Source organism: Polypterus senegalus, chromosome 2, assembly GCF_016835505.1.
Source record: "Polypterus senegalus isolate Bchr_013 chromosome 2, ASM1683550v1, whole genome shotgun sequence".
NCBI classification, from domain to species: domain Eukaryota; kingdom Metazoa; phylum Chordata; class Cladistia; order Polypteriformes; family Polypteridae; genus Polypterus; species Polypterus senegalus.
The window spans coordinates 66,085,734-66,108,622 of NC_053155.1; the positions used below are offsets into that span (position 1 = coordinate 66,085,734).

General features: G+C 36.3%; 1 protein-coding gene across 2 annotated transcripts in view; it reads left to right on the forward strand.

Moving 5' to 3' along the window:
* Window positions 1-22,889, forward strand: part of tgfbrap1 (transforming growth factor, beta receptor associated protein 1) — a 75,462-nt gene that overhangs the window by 45,813 nt on the left and 6,760 nt on the right. For both annotated transcript variants that reach the window (XM_039743876.1, XM_039743877.1), the window contains exons 7-11: window positions 1,233-1,290; window positions 11,135-11,278; window positions 11,510-11,653; window positions 11,997-12,156; window positions 13,231-13,664. In XM_039743876.1, coding sequence (XP_039599810.1) covers window positions 1,233-1,290; window positions 11,135-11,278; window positions 11,510-11,653; window positions 11,997-12,156; window positions 13,231-13,664 — 940 coding nt within the window. The remainder of the gene's footprint in view (window positions 1-1,232; window positions 1,291-11,134; window positions 11,279-11,509; window positions 11,654-11,996; window positions 12,157-13,230; window positions 13,665-22,889) is intronic.

A 22,889-nucleotide genomic window follows, 5' to 3' on the forward strand; every position in this document is an offset into this window, starting at 1 on the left:
ATATTAACATCTATTTAATTAAAGTATTTTTACTCGATCGGCTTTATCATAGCTTTTTAGAATATTAAAGACTTGGAATTGGTCCCTACAAAGCCTTCTCCGCTCATGACTAAGGAGGTTTTTAAAGAATCGGCAGAAGGCAAGAAACAAGAATTGCTCATACATCTTTGATATCATAGAAAACCATACAATGCAAATTCCATACAGACAGGTTCCAGTTTCCTGGATTTGGAAGACAGCAGCACTGTTCACTTCACTACCATAGTGTCTATATTAAGTAGCATTTTTATACCATTATTTTGTTCATATGCTTTTGTGGTCTGTGCAGAGTTTGCAGGTTTTTACCATTTTAATGGGTTTTCCCACAACAACTTCAAAGGTATGTAGATTCTAAAAGTAAAGACCTTGTAGCATGGTGTTTCAATGTCATTGTTGAGACCATTGTTAAGAATACTGTTTTAACTCCGGTTTCCTCCCACAGTCCAAAGACATGCGGGTTAGGTGCATTGGCGATTCTAAATTGTCCCTAGTGTGTATATGTGTGTGTGTGTGGGCTGGCTCCCTGCCCAGGGTTGTTTCCTGCCTTGCGCCCTGTGTTGGTTGGGATTGACTCCAGCAAACCCTCGTTACCCTGTCGTTAGGATATAGCGGGTTGGATGATGGATGGATAGATGATTTATAATGATCTGTTTCCAGTTTTATTTTTGTTCAGGAGATTTTATTGACAATTCAACATTATAAAAAGTCTAATTGCTTTTTGATTTTTTTTTTTTTAATTAGAAAGCAGTTTCAAGAAAGATTTTTTATTCTTTATCCTTGTAAAATTCAAAGTACTTAATTGTTTTCTCAAACCTTCTATGTATTAGCTATTAAGAGATAAAAACCAAATCAATAATACACATATTATAATATATCTATACATTACATTACAATATTAGGAATCTTAGTCTGACTGCTAAAATAAACAAGTCTCCTGCATTGGTATTTTTGCATTTATATTTGTTCAGTGATTGTTCTCTGTTTTGGCTGTATTGCATTTTAATGTGTACAGTACTATGAAACTGTCAAATGGAAGGTATGATATGTAAATACATTTTATGAAAGTTTCAGCATTTTCCCCACATATGTAATATGCTTTCCCTCCTTAAGACTATATACTCTTATGTGTGTTAGTAATTTAGAGAGAAGTTAGCTTTTGTATTTTACTGATTATTCATTTACTTTACTTTTAGATATTTTGCACTGGGACTTCTTTATCACTATAATAGACAGGACGATACAGCAGTTCAGGTAAAAAAGAATCCATCTTTTATTGTTTTTATTACTATACTAGCTGAAATACCCGGCAGTGCCCGGGAGGAAAATAAAGTTTTTATTTTAATTGTTTGAGAAAAATATAATTATAGAGCAAACCAGAAACGTTCCGAGCGTTAACTGGATGATAAAAAATATAATTAAAAAAATTACAACGTGACAGATTATTTTTTGTTTTGTGGTGTAGTAATAAGTTTTTACATGCAGAATTTTTGACTACACAAAAAGTCAATTAAATTAATTCATATTAGGTTGATTTAATTCTATTACGACTACAACATTGTTATAATAAGAATAATGCAAGATGAAAATATAATTAACAAAAACAAATATTAAATGAGGGCGGCACAGTGGGTAGGCTGCTGCCTCGTAGTTAGGGGACCCAGGTTCACTTCCCGGGTCCTTCCTGCGTGGAGTTTGCATGTTCTCCCCGTTTCTGCGTGGGTTTCCTCTGGGTGCTCCGGGTTAGGTCCATTGGTGATCCTAAATTGTGCTTAGTGTGTGTGTGCCCTACGGTGGGCTTGCGCCCTGCCCAGGGTTTGTTTCCTGCCTTGCGCCCTGTGTTGGCTGGGATTGGCTCCAGCAGATCCCCCGTGACCCTGTAGTTGGGATGTAGCGAGTTGGATAATGGATGGATGAAATATTAAACGACAAATACTACGGATTTTTCGTGATAAAACTCCGAGCGTCAATGGATAACATACAAGACTGCAATATTGTTACAGTGCGCATTATATACAAGATTGTGGCTAAGTGTTGGAGAGGTGTTTATTGGAAAGTGCTTTGTGGAATGAAAACTTTATTGTATTTATATTCTTATACTAGCAAAATACCCGTGCTTCGCAGCGGAGAAGTAGTGTGTTAAAGAAGTAATGAAAAATTAAAGGAAACATTTTGAAAATAACGTAACGTGATTGTCAATGTCACTGTTATGAGTGTTGCTGTCATATATATATATATATATATATATATATATATATATATATATATATATATATATATATATATATATATATATACACACACATACATACATACATACATACATACACACACATTATATATACAGTATATATATATATATATATATATATATATATCTGGAAGAGGAGGTCTGTGATACGGTTTGCATATTAGCAGTTGGAGATCCACAAAGGGAGAAAATGAATCACATATCATAAAGTAGTTTTTATTCCTGAGCTTTCATCCCCTACCAGGGGTCTTCATCAGAGGATAATGCTTAGACTTACAAGAATCAAAGGCAATATATAGCAATACCTTACAGGGGTTTTGGCTAGGTCCGTGTGAAGGGTGAGGTTGTTGGGAGTAAAGTCTTGTTTATTAAGAATAAGTTCTTCTTAAGTTTGTATATGCTGGATTTATGTCCAAGTGTCTGTTGATGGCGTTCTCATTTGATAACCAGGATTCAGCCAGCTCTCTAGCACTTTTATTATTGGCTTTAAATTTTACTTGTACATCGTCACAATTAAATGTATGTCCTGTTGATTTAGTATGCTTATAGATCAATTGACAGTGCGTCCTTTCTTCTGACGGTGTTGCGGTGTTCCTGTATACGTGTTGCGATTCTTTTTGAAGTTTGTCCTATGTATACTGCTGAGCACGAACTGCATAGAATGCTGTATACTGCGTTTAGTGTTTCTGCTGTCGATTTCTTGTTTTTGGCATTAAAGAGGACCGTGCGCAGATTGTTCATGGGTTTGTGTGCTATTCTGACACCTGACTTGGCCAGGATGCGTGCAGCACCTTCAGACACATTGTGGTGATAAGGGAGTGAGTGCCAGGTTGGCTGGGGGTTATGATTCGAATCAATTGTTTGTTGAGTTTTTTGGCGTCTTCTGTGTAGGCTTCGATTAATGAATGTTTTCGATTATCCGTTTGAAGTGAAAATTTGAAAGAGATAGCGTCCCTCTTTCATTTTTGTTTCCTTCGTATTACAATGGGTGTGGACTCTTTTGAATAGAGTTTTAACACAGCTCCATTTATGAGATATCGGGTGGTTGCTGGCGAATTGTAATACGCTTAAAAGATTTATCCGTCGCCGAGGATGAAATCATGGTCTCTTTTGACGTTGTGTCGCTATACACCATGATACCGATTCATCTAGCCACAGAAACACTTTTAATGAAACTGGAAAGTGACCCCACTATAGAAACAAGAACTAAGCTATCGATTAAAGACATACCACACCTAATATCACTCTGCCAAAAAACTCACTTTCATTTTAACGGCAAATACTATACTCAGAAAGAAGGCATGCCAATGGGATCGCCGTTATCAGGACTTCTAGCAGAACTGGTAATGCAACGATTTGAAAACATGGCTCTATCTCAGTTCACACCCAAAATTTGGATACGCTATGTGGACGACACATTCGTCATAATAAAAAATGATCAGCTGAATGAATTCTACAAGCACATCAACTCAATATTCCCGGCAATCCAATTCACAATGGAGAAAGAAATTAACCGACACATCAGCTTCCTGGACATCTACATTGAAAGAAATAATGACGCCACCCTGACTACTAGTGTTTACCGTAAGAATGCTATGCAGACAAGATATTACACTTCGCCAGCAACCACCCGATATCTCATAAACGGAGCTGTGTTAAAACTCTATTCAGAAGAGTCCACACCCATTGTAATACGAAGGAAACAAAAATGAAAGAGAGACGCTGTCTCTTCCACCTTTTCACTTCAAACGGATACTCGAAAACATTCATTAATCGAAGCCTACACAGAAGATGCCAAAAAACTCAACAAACAATTGACTCGAATCATAACCCCCAGCCAACCTGGCACTCACTCCCTTATCACCACAATGTGTCTGAAGGTGCTGCACGCATCCTGGCCAAGTCAGGTGTCAGAATAGCACACAAACCCATGAACAATCTGCGCACGGTCCTCTTTAATGCCAAAAACAAGAAATCGACAGCAGAAACACTAAACGCAGTATACAGCATTTCATGCAGTTCGTGCTCAGCGGTATACATAGGACAAACTTCAAAAGAATCGCAACACGTATACAGGAACACGCAACGCCGTCAGAAGAAAGGACGCACTGTCATTGATCTATAAGCATACTAAATCAACAGGACATACATTTAATTGGGACGATGTACAAGTAAAATTTAAAGCCAATGATAAAAGTGCTAGAGAGCTGGCTGAATCCTGGTTATCAAATGAGAACGCCATCAACAGACACTTGGACATAAATCCAGCATATACAAACTTAAGAAGAACTTATTCTTAATAAACAAGACTTTACTCCCAACAACCTCACATCACCTCACCTCACACACGGACCTAGACCCCCCCCCCACATACTGTACATACATACACACACACACAATCTATATATATATATATATATTATATTATATATATATTATATATATATTACATATATATACACATACACACACATTTTATATATATATATATATATATATATATATATATACAACAAAATACCCGTGCTTTGCAGCGGCGAAGTACTGCCTTAAAAGTTTTATTAAGAAGAAAATTAAACCTTTTTAAACTGAGGGAAAATATACCAATAATTATTTGTTAAGGATCTTTTGTATACCACATTGTGAGTTCGGCCCTCCGGTTGTAATATGACCAAGCTGTGCGCTGAGCTTACTCTTGAGCATGCAACGTACAGTTGGCCATGTGAACAGTAATCTTGTTTCAAATCTCACAGCTTGGATTGCTGCTGTCATAATCGGTTTGAGTTTCATGGTTAGTGTCAATTACGACAGTATTTGTAGGACTTGTGTTGAAGTGACATTCTGTCAAGCGTTGTAAGTATACAACCAGTTTCATCGAGAACTTCAAATCCAGCTTTTGAGAGTTTAAACATTCATAAACATCAAAGTGTCCACTACTGAAATCGTCACCTGTGAATCTAAGATGTTTAAGAGGTATTGGCGGTTGTCCAAAGGTGTAAAATATTTGGCCATTTCGGTACACTTGAAAGCAACAACCGAACAATTCAGCGGCACCCATCAACTCACATGCAGAACCATAGGTGAAGGGCTTAAGCATTTCACTCTTATAGTGCTCCTGTGTAGTATAATTATCTCCTGTACCGTCCACACCTTGAACCTGTCCCAGTCATTCAATACATAAGACACAATGTTTCTCCAGATATCAAGAGTGAGCCTGATATGGCCGTGCAATATGTAACACAGAGAATGGAAAAGATAGGTGCCATCTCCGGGCATGTTAACCACTCAGTAAGTGACAGTTCTTTGATCGATGGTGATCACCTCGATAGACATTTTAATGCGGGTACGGTTGGAATGATAAAGGAAATGGGTACCTGAACAATGTAAAGTAAGTCTAAAATACCTACACAATAACTATAATCGCAATAAATGAACAATAAAACAGCGGAGAAGCCGTGGATTAAATAAAAAGGCTGTAGTTATCAGCAGGGAGACGTGAATCCCGTGGCAAAGCAAGGAAGGGAATGAAGAGACTGGAGAGACGGACGGCCTTATATAGGCAGGCAGCCAACAACGTGGGAGGCGTTGGGATGGGGGACCCAATGCCGCCTCACACGGTGACTGAGCTGCAGGCTATGGACATATATATGTATGTAAGTAGGATTCAGTTAGCGTTGGGAACCCGCGTACCAAAGTTCTTGAAGATGGGCCCATAAGTAACACAGACTGTTGAAAAGTTCAATATGGCGGCCGACAGTGGCATCATACCACCGAAATAAGTACCAAATTTCAGCCTTCTACCTACACGGGAAGTTGGAGAATTAGTGACGTTGGAAAGTTCAGTATGGCGGCTGACAGTGGCGTTATACCACCGAAATAAGTATGTACATTGGTTTCGTTTAGCGCAGGGAAGCCGCCTACCAAATTTCGTGAAGATGGGGCCATGAATAAGAAAGTTCAACATGGCGGACGTTGTTGACTGTTATGCGTAGAATTTCTAAATGAAACCTGCTAAACTTTTGTAAGTAAGCTGTAAGGAATGAGCCTGCGAAATTTCAGCCTTCTACCTACACGGGAAGTTGGAGAATTAGTGACGTTTGGAAAATTCAATATGGCAGCCAACAGTGGCGTCATACCACCGAAATAAGTACGTACATCGGTTTCGGTTAGCGCAGGGAAGCCGCCTACCAAATTTCGTGAAGATGGGGCCATAAATAAGAAAGTTCAACATGGTGGACGTTGTCGACCGTTATCGACCATTATGACCGTTACGAGTAGAATTTCGAAATAAAACATGCTTAACGTTTTTAAGTAAGCTGTAAGGAATAAGCCTGCCAAATTTCAGCCTTCTACCTACACGGGAAGTTGGAGAATTAGTGATGAGTCAGTGAGTGAGTCAGTCAGTAAGGGCTTTGCCTTTTATTAGTATAGATTTGTTTAACATTATGCAGTCACCTGTGAATAGGTACAGTATATCACTGGGTGAATCAGCCTGTTATTATAGCACTTGTTACTAATTACTACATGATAATTCATTGATGGATATACTTTGCTAATTGTATGTGTAATATTTTGCTTTGAACGCTCTTTTTTGGTTCATGCTTCAGTTTGCACATAAAATCAAAAGCTGAATGGCTGTAATAAAAATAATTTTTTAAACCTTATATTAAAGTATTTAAGAAAGATGAAAGACAGATTCGAGTGTTTACACTTAACACTTTCCCGGTGCAGAACCTGGACTCTCTTATATGTTAAAGAACAGGAAAATCAGAGACACGGCTTCTAAAATATTGAGTTCATTTGTGATATCAGGCACATTAAAATGAAGAGATTAAAATTAATTTAGTTTCTTTGGAAAAGGAACATATGTTAAAAAAGTGAAATAATTTCTTCTGTTCATATGCATTGCCCATTTACTCGATATCTCCTCAGGCAAAGCTACTTTTTCTTATTGTACCACAGTATTATATCTACTACTCAACATAGACAGTCTGTTATTTCTCTTAACATGTTTCACTATCCAGGCCTTCTTTTTAGATATACAGTGTAATAATTGAATGTAAGGGTAATGATCATACAGTAACTGCATGTGTCTATTCTTCATCATCTGAACCTTGAATGCTCAAATGTGTTTCAAATAGCAACAACACGATTACTGTAAAGAGTCCTCAGTTTATAACAGAACCCAGTCCACTTCAGACTTTGCCTGTTTTCAGGGCAGTTTCATAAGGTGTGACCAATTGTATTATATTATGGTAAGAAAAACTCAGTGATGCTAAAAAATAAATTTAAATGCCTTAATTCAGCTTTAACTTTAGTTTAGAGCAGAAAATATACAAATAAAGATGATTAAGTATCACCTTTTGTTTAATATTTATTCAAATGTCCCAGAATAAAACTAAAGGGCATCAAGAAAGTTGTTTTTAAAATAACTGACAGTCCAAATAATATTCACCACCAATTTAACTGTATTAGCTTTGGAAAAAGTGTAAGCAAGCCTGCTTTTGTTTTACAAGACCATAAATAGAGAAATATTTTACATCTCTTATTTTCATCTCTCTGTAACTGTATTTTGCTTTTTCTTCTCTCTATCAGTCTGTTTTTCTGTCTCTTTTGGTTTCCTGTTTTATTTTACTTTCACTAATCTCAGTCTTTACAATTTTAAATGCTGATGAACTTTCACACTTCATATAAGGCAAGATATGCTCCTAACCCTGAGTGTTTGCAGCCTATAATATTTAAACAAAGCGTTACTCCCCTCTTTCTCTGCTTATACTGGATAGTTATTTGGTCATATTTATTACTTTTTATCAAGCACAAAATCTTGTAGTAGCATTTGCTTAATTTAAGCATTTTAAATTATATGCTTTAGCTAACAAAGCTTATCTATCTATCTATCTATCTATCTATCTATCTATCTATCTATCTATCTATCTATCTATCTATCTATCTATCTATCTATCTATCTAATGCAAAGTTGATGGACTCACTCGTTCATCAACTAAACACTATTTCTTATTTAGTTAAAAAGATTAAATTTAGCAAGATGGTACTTTTAATGCAGTTGGTATCCACCAAGACAGGACTTTTCAATATATCAATATTTAGGTGTAAAACCATTCCTAAAATAGAAATCCGAATAGCCAAAAAACTCAAAAATGGATTTTGATGGATTTGATTGAAATTTGGTGAAGTTATAGAAAAAATAAAAATGTGATTTTTTTGTCGATATTTAATAATAATAATAATATGCTAGCGTTTTAAATAATATGCTAAACTAACCAATAAGCTAGAAGGACAACTGATGAAGTGAGCAGTTTCCTAGACAAGGAAAAAGAGTGTTGATCATGTGTAGTGAACAAAAGTTGAAGGAAAAAGCAAAGCTAAATGGTTAGCAAGCGTTGTTTTTTGCTGTTGACTGCCAGCACAATTAAATGTGTACGGGCTCCCATCTTATTTATCCATTTTGCTCTGTTGACTTCCAGCCCCTGGTCCCAGTGCTGAAATCTACAATGTCACAACTCTTAAATAGCTGAATAACTCAAACTCGGTCTTAGATAGTGGTGCTTGAATTTCTAATGAAGAACTACTGCTCTGTGCTTTGTACTCCTCGCTTTAATACGTCAGTGTAACACACAGGCACTTGTGTTGCCTACATCCACTTCCAGCAGTGCTTTGTATCTGCATTCATATTTGTGTACTTTAAAGGGGGACTACCTACAGCTAATGAAAAAAGATTTTAAAAAATACTGCACTTGAGTGAATGGCATAAACAAATGAAAAGCATGAATATCTAATAATGCAAATAGTATATTTTCAACTTTTATGTTATTCCTACTGGTTACTCTTTCAATTCAGTTGAATACACGTTTATATAAAATTGTACTTTGCAATGTCCATTAACAAAAGCCAAGTCACTAGGAAAAGCAGAAATTGATTTTGTGCAGGAAAGCTTTACTCATAGGCAGTTGTGTATAGAATGCTGTATTTAAGCAGTTCCAGTGACCTAATAATATTATTAATATTTGAGTGATGCTTTTATTCACCGTTGGTGTCAAAAGCATGATTTGAGTCCATAACCTCAGGGTTTTTTCAGTCTTAGGCTCAAAACCTTAACCATTACACCACACTGCCTGCCAATAATATTAGCCCTTGGTGAAAAAGCTAACGAATATTGTGTACAGAAAACCACCTACTTTGAAAGGTACATACTACTCCTGATACAATTGATAAACTGATGGCACTATAATTAATGCCCGTTTTCTTGTGAAATTTAGCTAATCTCTTACATTATAGCAAAATAAACAGGGAATACTTTTCATATGCTATACAATCAAACCATTAATATGTACTGTATAATCTATTTGCCAAGTCAAGTTTACTATCATGTGTAGATAACACAGTGAAGTTCTTACTTGCATGATTCTTCAGAACAATTGAAAAAGAATACAATATTAAAGGAATATAAGTATAGAATGTGTCATACAGGTATACACAATATGTACTTGTAAGTATTATTTTTATGACATTCTGGTGATATTTTGGATAGACATTCCTTAGATTTGCTTTGTTTAAATCCCCAGCAACAATAAATAATCCCTCGAGATATAAATGTTAACATTCTTTAATAATGTTGTACAGATCATTTTAAATATGCTGTACAGATCGTTCAGCACATTGCTCAAGCTGGCATGTAGAGGAATATGAACATTAACCAGAAACCACCCAAATCCGGTGAACAACTTTTTGAGGTAATTCTAATATTTTACTGCCATGCATTGTTCCCCATACAACACATACCTTCTCCTTTGTTTTTGTCTGAAAGTTCAGTCCCATCCCCACAAAAGACAATAAACCCATTTGACTGAATTGCAACATCTGCTGTTTCTACAAAGCAATACATAGCAGTCTGTGATGTTCTTTGTCTTACCTGGATGTCCTCTAGTTTAATATCCTGTGACTGCACATTGACCAGAAAAGTATTTGGCTATGTAGATATTTTCTATGGTGTTTTGCTGTCACTTCGACTCCACCTGTTCTGGCTGTGCTTGTCCCGTTTTTGTTAGTTTAATTATGATGATTGTGTGTCTCAGTGTAACTGAAGGCAGTAGCTTCATATTTAATAGGCTAAAAGTCGAATTCTTATTACGTTCTCCCATGTTTATAAAGGTTTCTTGATCATAATTAATAATAATTTTAAAACATTTGAGTAAATAATAAAAAGATATACTGAATCTAGAATGAAATGAGAGACTGGTTGTGCATTTGTGTACGATGTATGTCAGCACACAATATCTGAAACGTCATTATAAATTTTTTGCTTAGGCTGCATAATATATTAAAAAATAACCTATATCCCAAACTAAAAAAACATGAATACAAAGGTAAATGATTGTATATATAGTATATTGTATATGTATTAATCACTTACCGCCATTCTTACATTTCTCCATGCAGTGGTGACAATGCATGTAAATCTGACCCTGACATGTGAAAATTCTCTAAATTTAGTGATGAAATTATTTTCCAGTTTTTCATTTTCTGTTTTGAACAGTTTCTTGGCTATTGTAGTTCCTTATTTGCAGTATTCATGTGGTTTTTTGCTGTCTCAGTGAGATTAAAAAAAAAACAATTTCATTACTTTACTAATTTCATGCAAGTTTTCCAATTTCTTGAGTATGACACTGTAATGGTTCCTACTTTATGTAAATCCAGAACTCTTGTCCTTGTCAAAAGATCATAGTACTGAAATAATATGTTTTCTGATGTGTTACGAAATCATGAATCTTTTAATGTTTGAGTGATCAGAATCACTATTATCCACCTTTTCTTGTGAATATTTTTCAGATATGGATTAAAATAGTCAATCGGGATCTTCAAGACAACACTCGAGCAGATTTGTTTGAATACATAGTGGATTTTCTCAGCTTCTGCTCCAATCAGGAACTTGTTTGGAAATATGCAGACTGGGTGTTACAGCAAAATGAAAAGGTATCTATCATTATTTCATCATAAAAGAAATTGTTAACATTAATTTTGGTTCTCATTTATTATGTCATTTGTTCTAGATATGATATGTAAAGCAACCCTTTTTGCCACAGTGCTTATTTATACTGTGGTAGTCATACATTTACATGAGTTAATATTTTTACATTTTTGTTCAGTGTATAATTCATAGAATATGAGTTGGCTCAATTTAACTGTATATGTTTGATTTGTTAGATTGGTGTTCATATTTTCACAAGACGGCCAGCAAATGAAGATAAAGTTAAACTAAATCCAGATGTTGTAATCAAATACCTTCACAAATACCCTCAAGCAGTTGTTTTCTATCTTGAACATTTAGTGCTTGACCGAAACATTCAGGTAAGCATTTAAATACATTTGAATGGAACTAAAAATATAAGGAAAGCAAGTGAAAGAGAGTAAAAATTGTCTTGATCCAAGCTGATGCTATTTTTTAAATTTAATCCCCAGTCTCTTCAATCTGCTTGCACTCTTGAATGCATTTTGGGAAAAATTTGATTTTTAATATTGTTATTTTAATATGGAAATCTAAATGTAAAATATGAAGGCTTTCATCAGATGTTGATTGATAAAGAAATGGAGAAAATGTAAATTAAGAATTTTTTTTTCAATTTTTAGAGGTTTTGAGATTAGACTTCCGCACATTTTAAAGTAATTTCTTATGTTACCTGATTTTGATTAGAAAGAGGCATTTCATACTCATCTGGCAGTCTTATACCTTGAAAGATTTTTGGATCTATATTCTCAAAAGAAACATTCATCCGACGAACTAAGCTATGTCAGAGGCAAACTTCGAAAGTTTCTTCAGCAGTCCAGTCTATACAGGGTTCACTTCATTCTTGGTAAGATTATATATTTAGGTTTTTATCTTTTTAGTTAATTTCAAAGTGATAACAGCCTTTGGTAAAAAATTGTTTATGTACACCATACATAGTAACTATGAATGCTGACAGTGTGATAAGTAATCGGTTGAAGAATATTTGGTGACGCAGCTCTGCCTTTTGTTTATTGGTGAGTGTTTGGCTAAATAAATGGGGAAAATGAAACCTTTCGGATGCTGGTTGCTATTCAGTTACTTTATTGTGTGCTTTTATATGTAATATTTTTAAAGTCTTTGTGAAGTTTATTTATGTTATTTGATACACATTCTGTCTAGTCCTTGCTAAGCCTGCAAGACTCCAGATGTTATTTGTCATCCCATCCTATTTAAAGTTCTTTTACAGTACTTGACATTGTTCTTTAGACTATCCAAAAACTGCTCTGAAGCCTTTGGACTATTTCTGTCCAGTGACACACTTGACTGGTCTAGTAACACATAGGAACTGTACAGGGAATGATGAAGACCATTTTTTTGCTTAGTGAAGTTTTTTACACTGGCATGTTGGGACATTAGTATCAATTGAAGAGAGGCCTACCAAATCAACAGGCTAAGTAAGAAGGCAGGCACAGTTATGGGGGTTACTCTTGACATGCAGAAGGTAGTAATGAAAAACAGAAAGACAACAAAACTGACAGCTATTATGAACAAAGTTGCACATTTGCTATATTCCACACTATTATTGAATAGTTTTAGCCAAATAATGAGGCAAAAGTGTGTCAAGAAATGCTACTGTTGCTCCATATACCTTTGGCAATGTACCTTTATAATGCCTTCTTGTGACTGCTCTCTTATGTTTAGCCCAAGTCATTTTTTGTTTTTCATTTTTAAAGTCATGTTAGTTGTTGTTTGTTTGTTATAATATTTATTTGTTTCTTGAGATTCTGTAAAAGTTCAATTTCTCCCACAACAAAAAAACAATCTTGTCTGTCTGTCTGTCACTCTATTATCCCATCCCTCCATTGTGCATGTGGGTTAGTGAATCAATCAAAATGAAATAAAGAATTTGGTTTATATGTTTCCTTTAATTTATTAACAGGTAAAATTAAGGACACACAACTTGATTTGGAGTGTGCAATTCTTTATGGAAAGTTGGAAGAACATGACAAAGCAATGAATATTCTTGTTCACCAACTGAAAGATTTCAAGGCAGCAGAAGACTATTGTATATGGAACTCCAAAAACAGGGACTTCTCCTATAGACAGAAGCTATTTCACATGCTGCTGTCAACATATATGGACCCTCTTTTAACTAGCAGTGAATTATCAGTTGCTGCCGTTGACCTTTTAAATAGCCATGCAGAAGTATTTGATGCTACTTGGGTTTTAAGGCTTGTACCAGATAACTGGTCTATGCAGCTATTATGTCCCTTTCTGATTGAAGCAATGAGAAAAAGCATGCATTCCACGCGAATGTCTCAAGTTGCCTTGGCACTGGCACACTCAGAGAATCTGATCTATAAACATGAGAAGGTAAGCCCTTATTATGGATGTGCATATTTGTCTGTGAATGTATTTTCACCTTTTCAATAGCATGAACAAGTAGACATCACAAAATGTCTTCAGACAATATTGGAATAAAGCAGATGTGCATGTAAATTGCAGGTTATCTAAAAATTATAAATGAGCAAACTACTGCAAAAGTCAAGGTTTACTTGATTTGAATCATATTTATTAAAATTATTATTTTTTGTTTCATTAAATTTATGACATATTTCCATAGATACACTCTATGGAACTCTGAACTCATCCAGGAAAACTTATTTACTTTAGCCTCTTGTAGTAGTAGCTGATAAATGTGTGTTTTATAAAGTCACTGAGTATTTCACTCTTTCGCCTATCTGGTAGTCAAGTATTATTTTTAACTAGGGAAATAAAGGAGGTTTTAGGGTAACCATGGATTGCGCTGGAATGTTACTGACTGAATATACAGTATGATGGTGGTATAATTAATTTTGATTTCACATGTACATGTAGCATACAGGTTGTTTATTTTTACAAAATAAAATATTTTAAGTCACAAAATCCAGAATATACTACAATACCACATGGACTGAACAGCTAATGTAATGAAGCAGTGAAACCGTCAATTAACCTAGTCTGACACTTACTGACTGAAGCAGTGAGTGATAATGCTCCATGTATCCATCTGAACAAATAAATTGAGTCTAGGGTTCCATTCTGTTCAAATGTAAATAATAAAAAGATGGTTTGTGAGCAATAAGGCCAGGTTCAGGCCTAGAAAATAAAAGAAAGATACAAAACTTTGGCAATCCTGAGCAGCTAGAATACTAGCATCTTTGATAACACATACAGGTTTGTACCAAAGAATACCAGCGAGCAATCCTGTTCGGTTCTTCAGAATCCTAGCACAGACTTGCTCAATGTTATTGCCGTTAATGGGTGTGGATGAGCATCCTGCTCTTTCTTAACACTATGTACACCCATTTTTGAACTTCTCAATCTATTCGTAAACACTCTGCTGTAGTAAAACACTCTCTCAATATTGTCCAGAAATCCTTATATAAATTTTGGCCCCTGTACCTTTTTAGTCCATAAAAAGTGATTTACTGCACATTCTCTCTCTCTTTTTTTTTTTTTGGTGCAATCGGAAATGAGGGTGGCCATGTTTACTCCTAGAAAACAACAAGAGAAATTTACTGATCAACATTGAAACTTTACCAATTTGACCATAGACGCACCATTTTTCCACATTTTCATGGGGAGAGTTGTACAGCCAATGCGTACAAAATTCACAAAAGTACAGATAATTATTGACCTTCATATTTACAAGGGGAGACCCAAAAATAACGAGACTTTTTTTTATTGCATATTTCTCTGAACATTTCTAAAATGTAATCACCATCAAAATACTCTCCCTGAGACACAGTACACTTGTCTCACCACCTTTTCAATTTTTCAAAACTGTTCTGAAACTCTTGCAAAGTGATAGCCTTCAGTGCCTCCGTCACTTGCTTCTTGACCTCCTGTACATCCTGAAAACGCTTTCCTTTAAGGTCCCTCCTTATTCTTGGAAATGAGAAAAAATTTGTCTGTGCAAGATCCGGGGTTTGGGGGGACTGTTATCGTCCCATCTTTTGTGAGAAACTGGCACACACTCGATGCTGTGTGGGCAGAAGCATTGTCGTGATGCAGAAGCCTCTTGCCTGATAGCCGCAATTTTAGTCGTTTTCTCTGCAAAGCATCACGCAGTCGCTAGAGCACCTTTAAGGTAAAAAGTCTTGCCTTCGCTGAAAGCTTCTACTTTGAAAGCCTCTCGAAGCATTGCGACAGCTTCTGCTTCTGTTTTCACCAAAAGGAAACGGAACTTTATGCAGTTTGCCATCGCAAAATTGACAAAGACGGTAACAGAGCTTCAAGAAAAAACTACACTGACCTTACAGACCTTTTCCCAAGGATGCTGCTTGGCCAAATGATGCAGAGGGCAGTCTAGTACATGTACCTAACCGGCAAATGTCAGAACTAACACCCCTCCAGCCTCCAAAAAAAAATTCTAATTATTTTTGGGTTACCCATCGTATATTTTATTTTCATTTATACATTTAGTGACCAAAACATTCTCAGTTCTAAAACACGATGTCAAAGTTGTATTCTTTTAGCTAACATATGCAATAGACTGCTATTTTTCTTTAGCATCATTTACTAAAAATTGTGAAATGTATTAAAACAAACACATTCCTATAGTCCACATAAATGCATACATGAATGTAAATATATAAATCAGTTCATAATCCATTTAAAACACTAAATTGAGAGCAAAATGTTGTATAGGTAAAGTAATATTAAAGGGTACAATAGCAATAATGCTACATGACATAATCATTTCATGAAAGGGGTCGTAAATAGGGAATCCATTCCTGGGAATTCGGGAATCCCGCATGTCATTCCCGGGAATCCCGGGCTTCCAGGGATGACACAGTGCACAGGCATCTCACATGTGAACGGTCTTAGAACGACCGACACTTATTTTTAATAAAACTACTGCAATATGTTGACACCAATAAAAGACTAACCTTATCTACAAGCAGTTCATGCTGTCATATAAGTACATGTATCTAGTTAGTTGCAGTAATAAGAGCATAGAAAGCATAACTTGTCCAGCGTGCGGTCATCCAGGCGAGAGCGTACTTCGTGCAGAGTACGCCAGCCGCTGATAAAGCACGCTTTACCTCCACTGAAGTAGGCAGCACAGTCATCAGAAACAGATACACTTGTTCTAAACAACGCCCGCGCTTGCCATTGCTGTGAAACACCGCCATTTCAGCTTTTACTGATACATTCAGTTTCTTGTCATCATTCTGTGATGGCAAGTTTTTTGGCACAGATAATGAGGATGCAATTGCAATTTCAAGTTGCTGTTCAAAGCTGTTGTCTGACAGACGTCAATGAAGTCTTCAGTTTTCAACTATAACTCTGTTATTTCTTGATCGATGTTTACACTGTTACACGCTATATATGCGAGCTTGGCAGTTCCCGGTTTCCCGGGAATTACAGCAGTTTCCCAATGGATTCCCTAGTTGTAAGTAGGACTGGGAAACATGGCTTAAAATATACAGTATTTCTCAATATTTTTAGGTCATGTGATGATATTCGGTATGTATCAACATTTTATTTTCTCTACAACCCCAAATTAGAAAAAATTTGGAAAGTACAGAAAATGCAAAAACAAACAAAAAGAAATGCAGTGATTCTTAAATGTACTTTATTTTAGTGCAGACAGTATGAACCAAAGATATTTCATGTTTTGTCTGGTCAGCTTCATTACATTTGTTAATATTTGTATTTCAGGCCTGTAACAGGTTCCAAAAAAAGGTTGGGATGGTAAACCATTCACCACTTTGTAATGTCGCCATTCCTTCTTACAACACTTAAAAGATGTTTTGGTACTAAGGATACCAAGCAATGAAGTGTTTCAGGTGTTGTTTTGTCCTATTCTTCCTGCAAAAACGTTTTAAGTTGTACAACCGTATGGAATTATCATTGTATTTTTTGTTTTTTCAAAATTCTCCACGTATACTGTATTGGGGACAGGTCAGATCTTAAGGCAGGATACTTCAGTACTCGTCACTCTTTTTCTGCAGCCGTGCCTTTGTAATGTGTGCAGAGTGTACTTTTACATTGGCTAAACAGTTCATGGACATCGATGGAAAGGATGTGATCTTGAAGGCAGTATATGTTGCTCTAATATCTCAATCCAGTTTTCTGCATGAATGCTGCCATCAAAGAGGTATAAATTACCTTTGCCAAGGGCACTGACACAACCTCATAGTATAACAGACCCTGGCTTTTGATCTTGTTGCTGAAAACAGTCTGGATGGTTCTTTTCATCTTTGGTCTGGAGCATGCAGCGTCCATTTCTTCCAAAAAAAGATCTAGAATACTGATTTGTCTGACCGCAGTACACATTTCCACTATGTGATGGTCCTTCCCAGATGCCTACGAGCCCAGAGAAGTGGACGCCACTTCTGGACTTGGTTAACACAGGGCTTCTTTTTTGCACAGTAAAGTTTTAAGTGGCATTTATGAATGTAACTCACTCCGTATTGTAGTGCTTGACAAAGTTTTGCCGAAGTAATACCTTGCCCATGTGGTTATGTCAGCTGTTGATGAATGGCGGCACTTGATGCAGTGCCGTTTGAGGGACTGGAGATTACAGGTATTCATCTTAGGTTTGCACCCTTGCCCTTTATGTACTGCAAGTCCTCCAGATTCCCTGAATTGTTTAATAGTATTATGCAATGTAGAGGGAGAAATATGCAAATTCCTTTTAATCTTTCTTTGAGGTACATTGTTTTTAAACATTTGAATAATTTGCTCATTTCACTCAGCCTTTCGTGGATACTGCTTTTGTACCAAATCATGATTAGAGTCACCTGTTTCATATCACATTATTATTTAATTATTTTATGTTATTGCGGCCCTAATTTGCCCTTGTCCCAACATTTTTTGGAATGTGTTGCAGGCCTGAAATGCAGGGATGGACGTATATTAACAAGCGAAATCAAGTTGACCAGACAAAACATGAAATATCTTGAGGTCATACTGTCTGCAATGAAATAAAAGTCCAAATAAATTCTATTTTTGTATTTTCCATACTTTTGCATTTTCCAACTTTTTCTGATTTGGGGTTGTAAAATATAAAATTGCATAAGTTTCTATTAAAGTCAGAACAATGTCAAAATGAACAGTGCTTTTATTTGTCACATCAGCATTTTTTGGCTATAAGTTGAACAAACACAGATAATTTAGATAAAGCAGTGGGTTCCTGGTTGTTACTGTCTTGGAACACAAAGAAAACTGAACAAAAAAATGGTTAATAAACCAGAAATATAACCAAATCCCTGCATGCATAACTAAATAAAGGATGCATTGTTAGATGCAAGTAAGTGGAAAACAGCAAAATTTCCCGTGTCTTTGTTGCCCTTCACTTAGTAGGTTTATTATAGATCAATCGTTTAATGAACATTACCTATTATAGCCAGCAGTATTTAAATTAAATAGAGCTTTTTAAGTCTGTTTTAATTTTTGTTTTGTGGACAGGTGTTATAACAGGAGTGGCTGCTATCTTATGAAGCTTAATATGCTGAGGAATGTTCAGGTTTTGTTTGGCAATTTGAAATGTTGCACTTTAAAGTGTGCTGCTTGTGCTCATTGTTCATAAAGGCATTTTTCCCAATACTGGCAGCTCATCCAGGGTTGATGCCGGTTTTGCCTGATGTTATAGTGCTCCCAGAGCCCAAAGCGAATAAGGTTGGGTTGGAAATGGCTAAATAATTCACAACAACTGAAACCAAAAAGATGCGTGACTGTTATATGCACACAAAACTGGGAGGGATTGTTTCCTTTATGGTTAGCACTTTTGTTTTTTCTTTTAAGTGCACAGCATGTACTCGGTCAGGGATGTCAAACTCGTATCCTGGCAGGCCACAGTGGGTGCAGATGTTTGTTGTAGTTGTTTTCTGGATTAGCAACCTATTACTGTTGCTACTGGAACATCCTTCTTTTGTGGTATTACTAATGAAGTTATTCACTAGGATTTGCAACCTTTTAATTGTTGTTTTTTTTTTTGTTTGTTTGGAAGCCAAACAATAATAAGATGCAATGTGAGCCAACAGATGACCAGCTAACCCAGAGGTCTCAAACTCAGTTCATATATGAGCCACCATTTTTGACTCCAACCAATTAGTTCATTGAAAGTGAATTCTCTGTGTTAATGAAATGTATTAAATTCTTTGGCTCGTTAATGTTCTTATTCTGCCACATTCGACATTTTCAACTGTTGATTTTCATTTTTCTGGGGGCATTATCAAAGTATCTGGTGGACCAGAGCAGATCAGAATTTATTAGATCCTTTTTTCTCTTGCAAATTTTTTATTGCAACAGATTTTGTATGATGAACTGGTACGTGCAGATAGGATGAGCTTTGCTGGTAATCTGTTGACTCTCTTTATAACTCTCATTGTTGTTTGGGTGCCAGTTAAGGAAAAAGAAATAATTAAGGTGTCTGAATCTTAGAAAAACAAGTGAATTAAAATTAAGCCAAAGGAAATCCTATCCATTAACAACAGTAATTGAATTTAAATTAAGAAAATGACTGGAACAGAAACTTGTAGCCACTATGGCCTTCCATGATTTATGTCTGACACCACCTATCCTAGGGCATTTAAAAAAATGTAGAAAATGTTGTGCATATACTAAATCTAGGTAATGCTGAAGGAATTTTTCAGTTATTTCATGATAAACAGAGTTATGGTTTTATCTGTAGGGATCAGCATAGAACCAGCTGCACTCCAGAGTTATACCTTTATCAAGTTTTAAAAAATCTCCTGGGAAGTATACATTATTGCATATGATTTACTCATGAATGGAGAGGCTGACAGTGCAGATAGACTGACAAAAGATCACAATGTGAAGCTTAAGGAACTTCTGTAAAGGTCCACACAAACCTCATTTTGAATATGCTAAACATTTTGACTCTTTCTCAAATCAGAAAAACGACATAAACTGTAAGAGAACTGTTATAGTCAAAAGAGTTCAGAGGATTAAAAAATACAGAAATACCATGGGTTCACACGTGTGAGGTTCTCAGAAGGCTCACACATAACAGCATCAACTAGGAATAGTTTGTGCAATAGAATTAATTTAGTAAACTGAAAGCGATGATTGCCACATTGTTGGCCATTAAAATACTTCAACCCAGATGAAAAGCACATTTGGGTTTTTAAAGACATCACAGATGGAAATGGTGCACCAGCAGAGAGATGATGCATCCATATGAAGAGCATTTCCATCCCTGTATCCATGGCAGACATAGTAAGTTACAGTCTGCCCATCGTGCCAGTAGACAGTATAGTATTGTCAAATGACCTCTATTTAGTGCACTCTGATGAGTGCTGCTCAGGTCATAAAATCTGGCACAACTTTTATTTATATTCAAGGAAAACGTGCATCTCAATGATGCTTTCAGAAGAATTTGATTTCTTTGAAGCTATAATGTTAAATGTAATGCAAAGTAATGTTATCAGAAGTTGATACCATCAGTATAATCATTTGCTTTGTATATTTTGGAAAGGGCACTAAGAGAAATTGATATTGATGAGAAACCATTGAAAAATTAATAGATGAAGAAATAGTTAAGCAAAAGCCCGTGTACTGAATGGAACTGCCCAAGAGCAGGGACGGAATGCATTGTCAAGGGCACTCCCAATAGGGAGTATAATTTTCCCCGTTTGTAAATGTTGGCAGGGACTTGCACTTCATAGGGGACCAGGAGCACTGGCAGATGAAATGAGCAGTCAGTACTTGGTGCTGTGCAAGAACAAAGTATTTTGCACTATTCCATTGTATTTCTGAGGTGGTAATGTTAGATAGAGTAGATGAGCGTCCTACTTACAGTCTCCAAACAGCCCACTGACAGGAAGAAGTAGTCAGAGGAACCATATCCACTAGATTACAGGTGACATGATAACAGTTAGGTATACCTGAACCTCCATTAGGAAAGAATGAAGACTCCAGGGAAAAACATAAATAGAAGGCATATGGCACTAAGTAGGGGGATACATTGGGTCCTGCTATTCCTAAAATGGCATAGGCAGTCTGAGGACGTCCAGTGACAGGTACCCCATAAGTACCTCAGACATTCCAAAGGAAAGTGACAGTATACTCCACTTGTGTGACCTCTTTCCTGGTGTCCTTGTTGCCTTCACACCCAAAGTGAATTTGGAGAGAATCGCGATTTGTATCTTGGGAAAGGACTACTGTATATAGCCACCTTGATGGTAGAGGAGAGAGATGAGTGTAGAGTTAAGAGGAGAGAAGCAACAATCGCACACTGGAAGGAGGAGAGCCCCCCCAAAAAAACACAATGCTGAGTAAGGATATAAGAAGGGAACTCTCACAGAGCTGATGGAACATATTGTTAAAAGATCTAGCAATACTAGAGAGTTAAATTATAATATTAGAAACAAAGTTGGACTGAAAGATGAACTGTTAAATTTCCTCTGCATTTCCGGGAACAAATGTACTTAATTTAGGGAGATAAATTTCATTATCCTTATTAATGTTCATATTCCTCCCTCCACAAATAGGTATTTAGCGGAAATGATTCATTCTATTAACCAAACTTTAAAGATGATTTATGTCCCTGCAGTTATAATATGTGGTGACTTCAACCAAGTGACTGGAAGGAACAATGACAAATTTCTATCAGTTCATGACCAGTTCCACTCCATGAGGAAATGGCTGTACATTGAATACATTTGCTGTTAAAGATGCCTTTAAGTGCAATCTACTTGCTCCCTTAAGGCAAATCTTACCACAATCTGATTCATCTTATTCCCAGCCATAAGCCTGTGATTAGAGAGCAAATTGATACCACCAGAATAGTGAGAATTGGAGTCTGGAGGCTGAAATGGCTTTGAATGACTGCTTCCAAATGACAGAATGGGAAATGATATGCAAGCCACACAGGTACAATACTGAGGGACTCTGTCACTGCATCATTGACTATATTAACTTCTGTGTCGACATAGTGGTAATCATAAATTGCATTGCTCTCCAAACAACAGACCCTGGATTACTAAGTAGGTTAAAGGTCTCCTGAATGAGAAAAAGAGAGCATTCAAATCCGGTGACAGGCTCTGAAGGACATACAGTGTGTGCTAAAGAAAAAGCTGAATGAAGGAAAGGAAGCTTACAAAGTTAAAATAGAAAACAAACTCACTCAGAATAACATGAAAGATGTCTGGAATGGAATGTACATAATTACTGGGCTCAAACAAACCAGGGCTGAGGTGGTAGCTGAACCAATGTTTTAATAAATCTTCCCTTCCACTATCACCTTCTTCCAATAACCAGTCTCCCTACATCATCTCTATTACATTAACAACTCCAATGACCTCATCTGAAATGGACAATGACAATTCCACCTCTGAAAATCAGTGTGGATTGTCCATAACTGAAGATGAAGTAAGGAGAAAATGGAAGAAGCTAAACGCAGGAAAAACTGCAGGACCAGATTAAGTCAGTCCTCGAGTTCTTAAGCCAACTTTGTGGTGTCCTCTGTCACCTGTTCAGTCTGCCCCTAAGGCTGCAGAAAGTGACACTGCTGTGGAAAACATCCTGCATTGTTCCTGTTCCAAACAAGATAGATGCCTCTTCACCTGATGACTACAGACC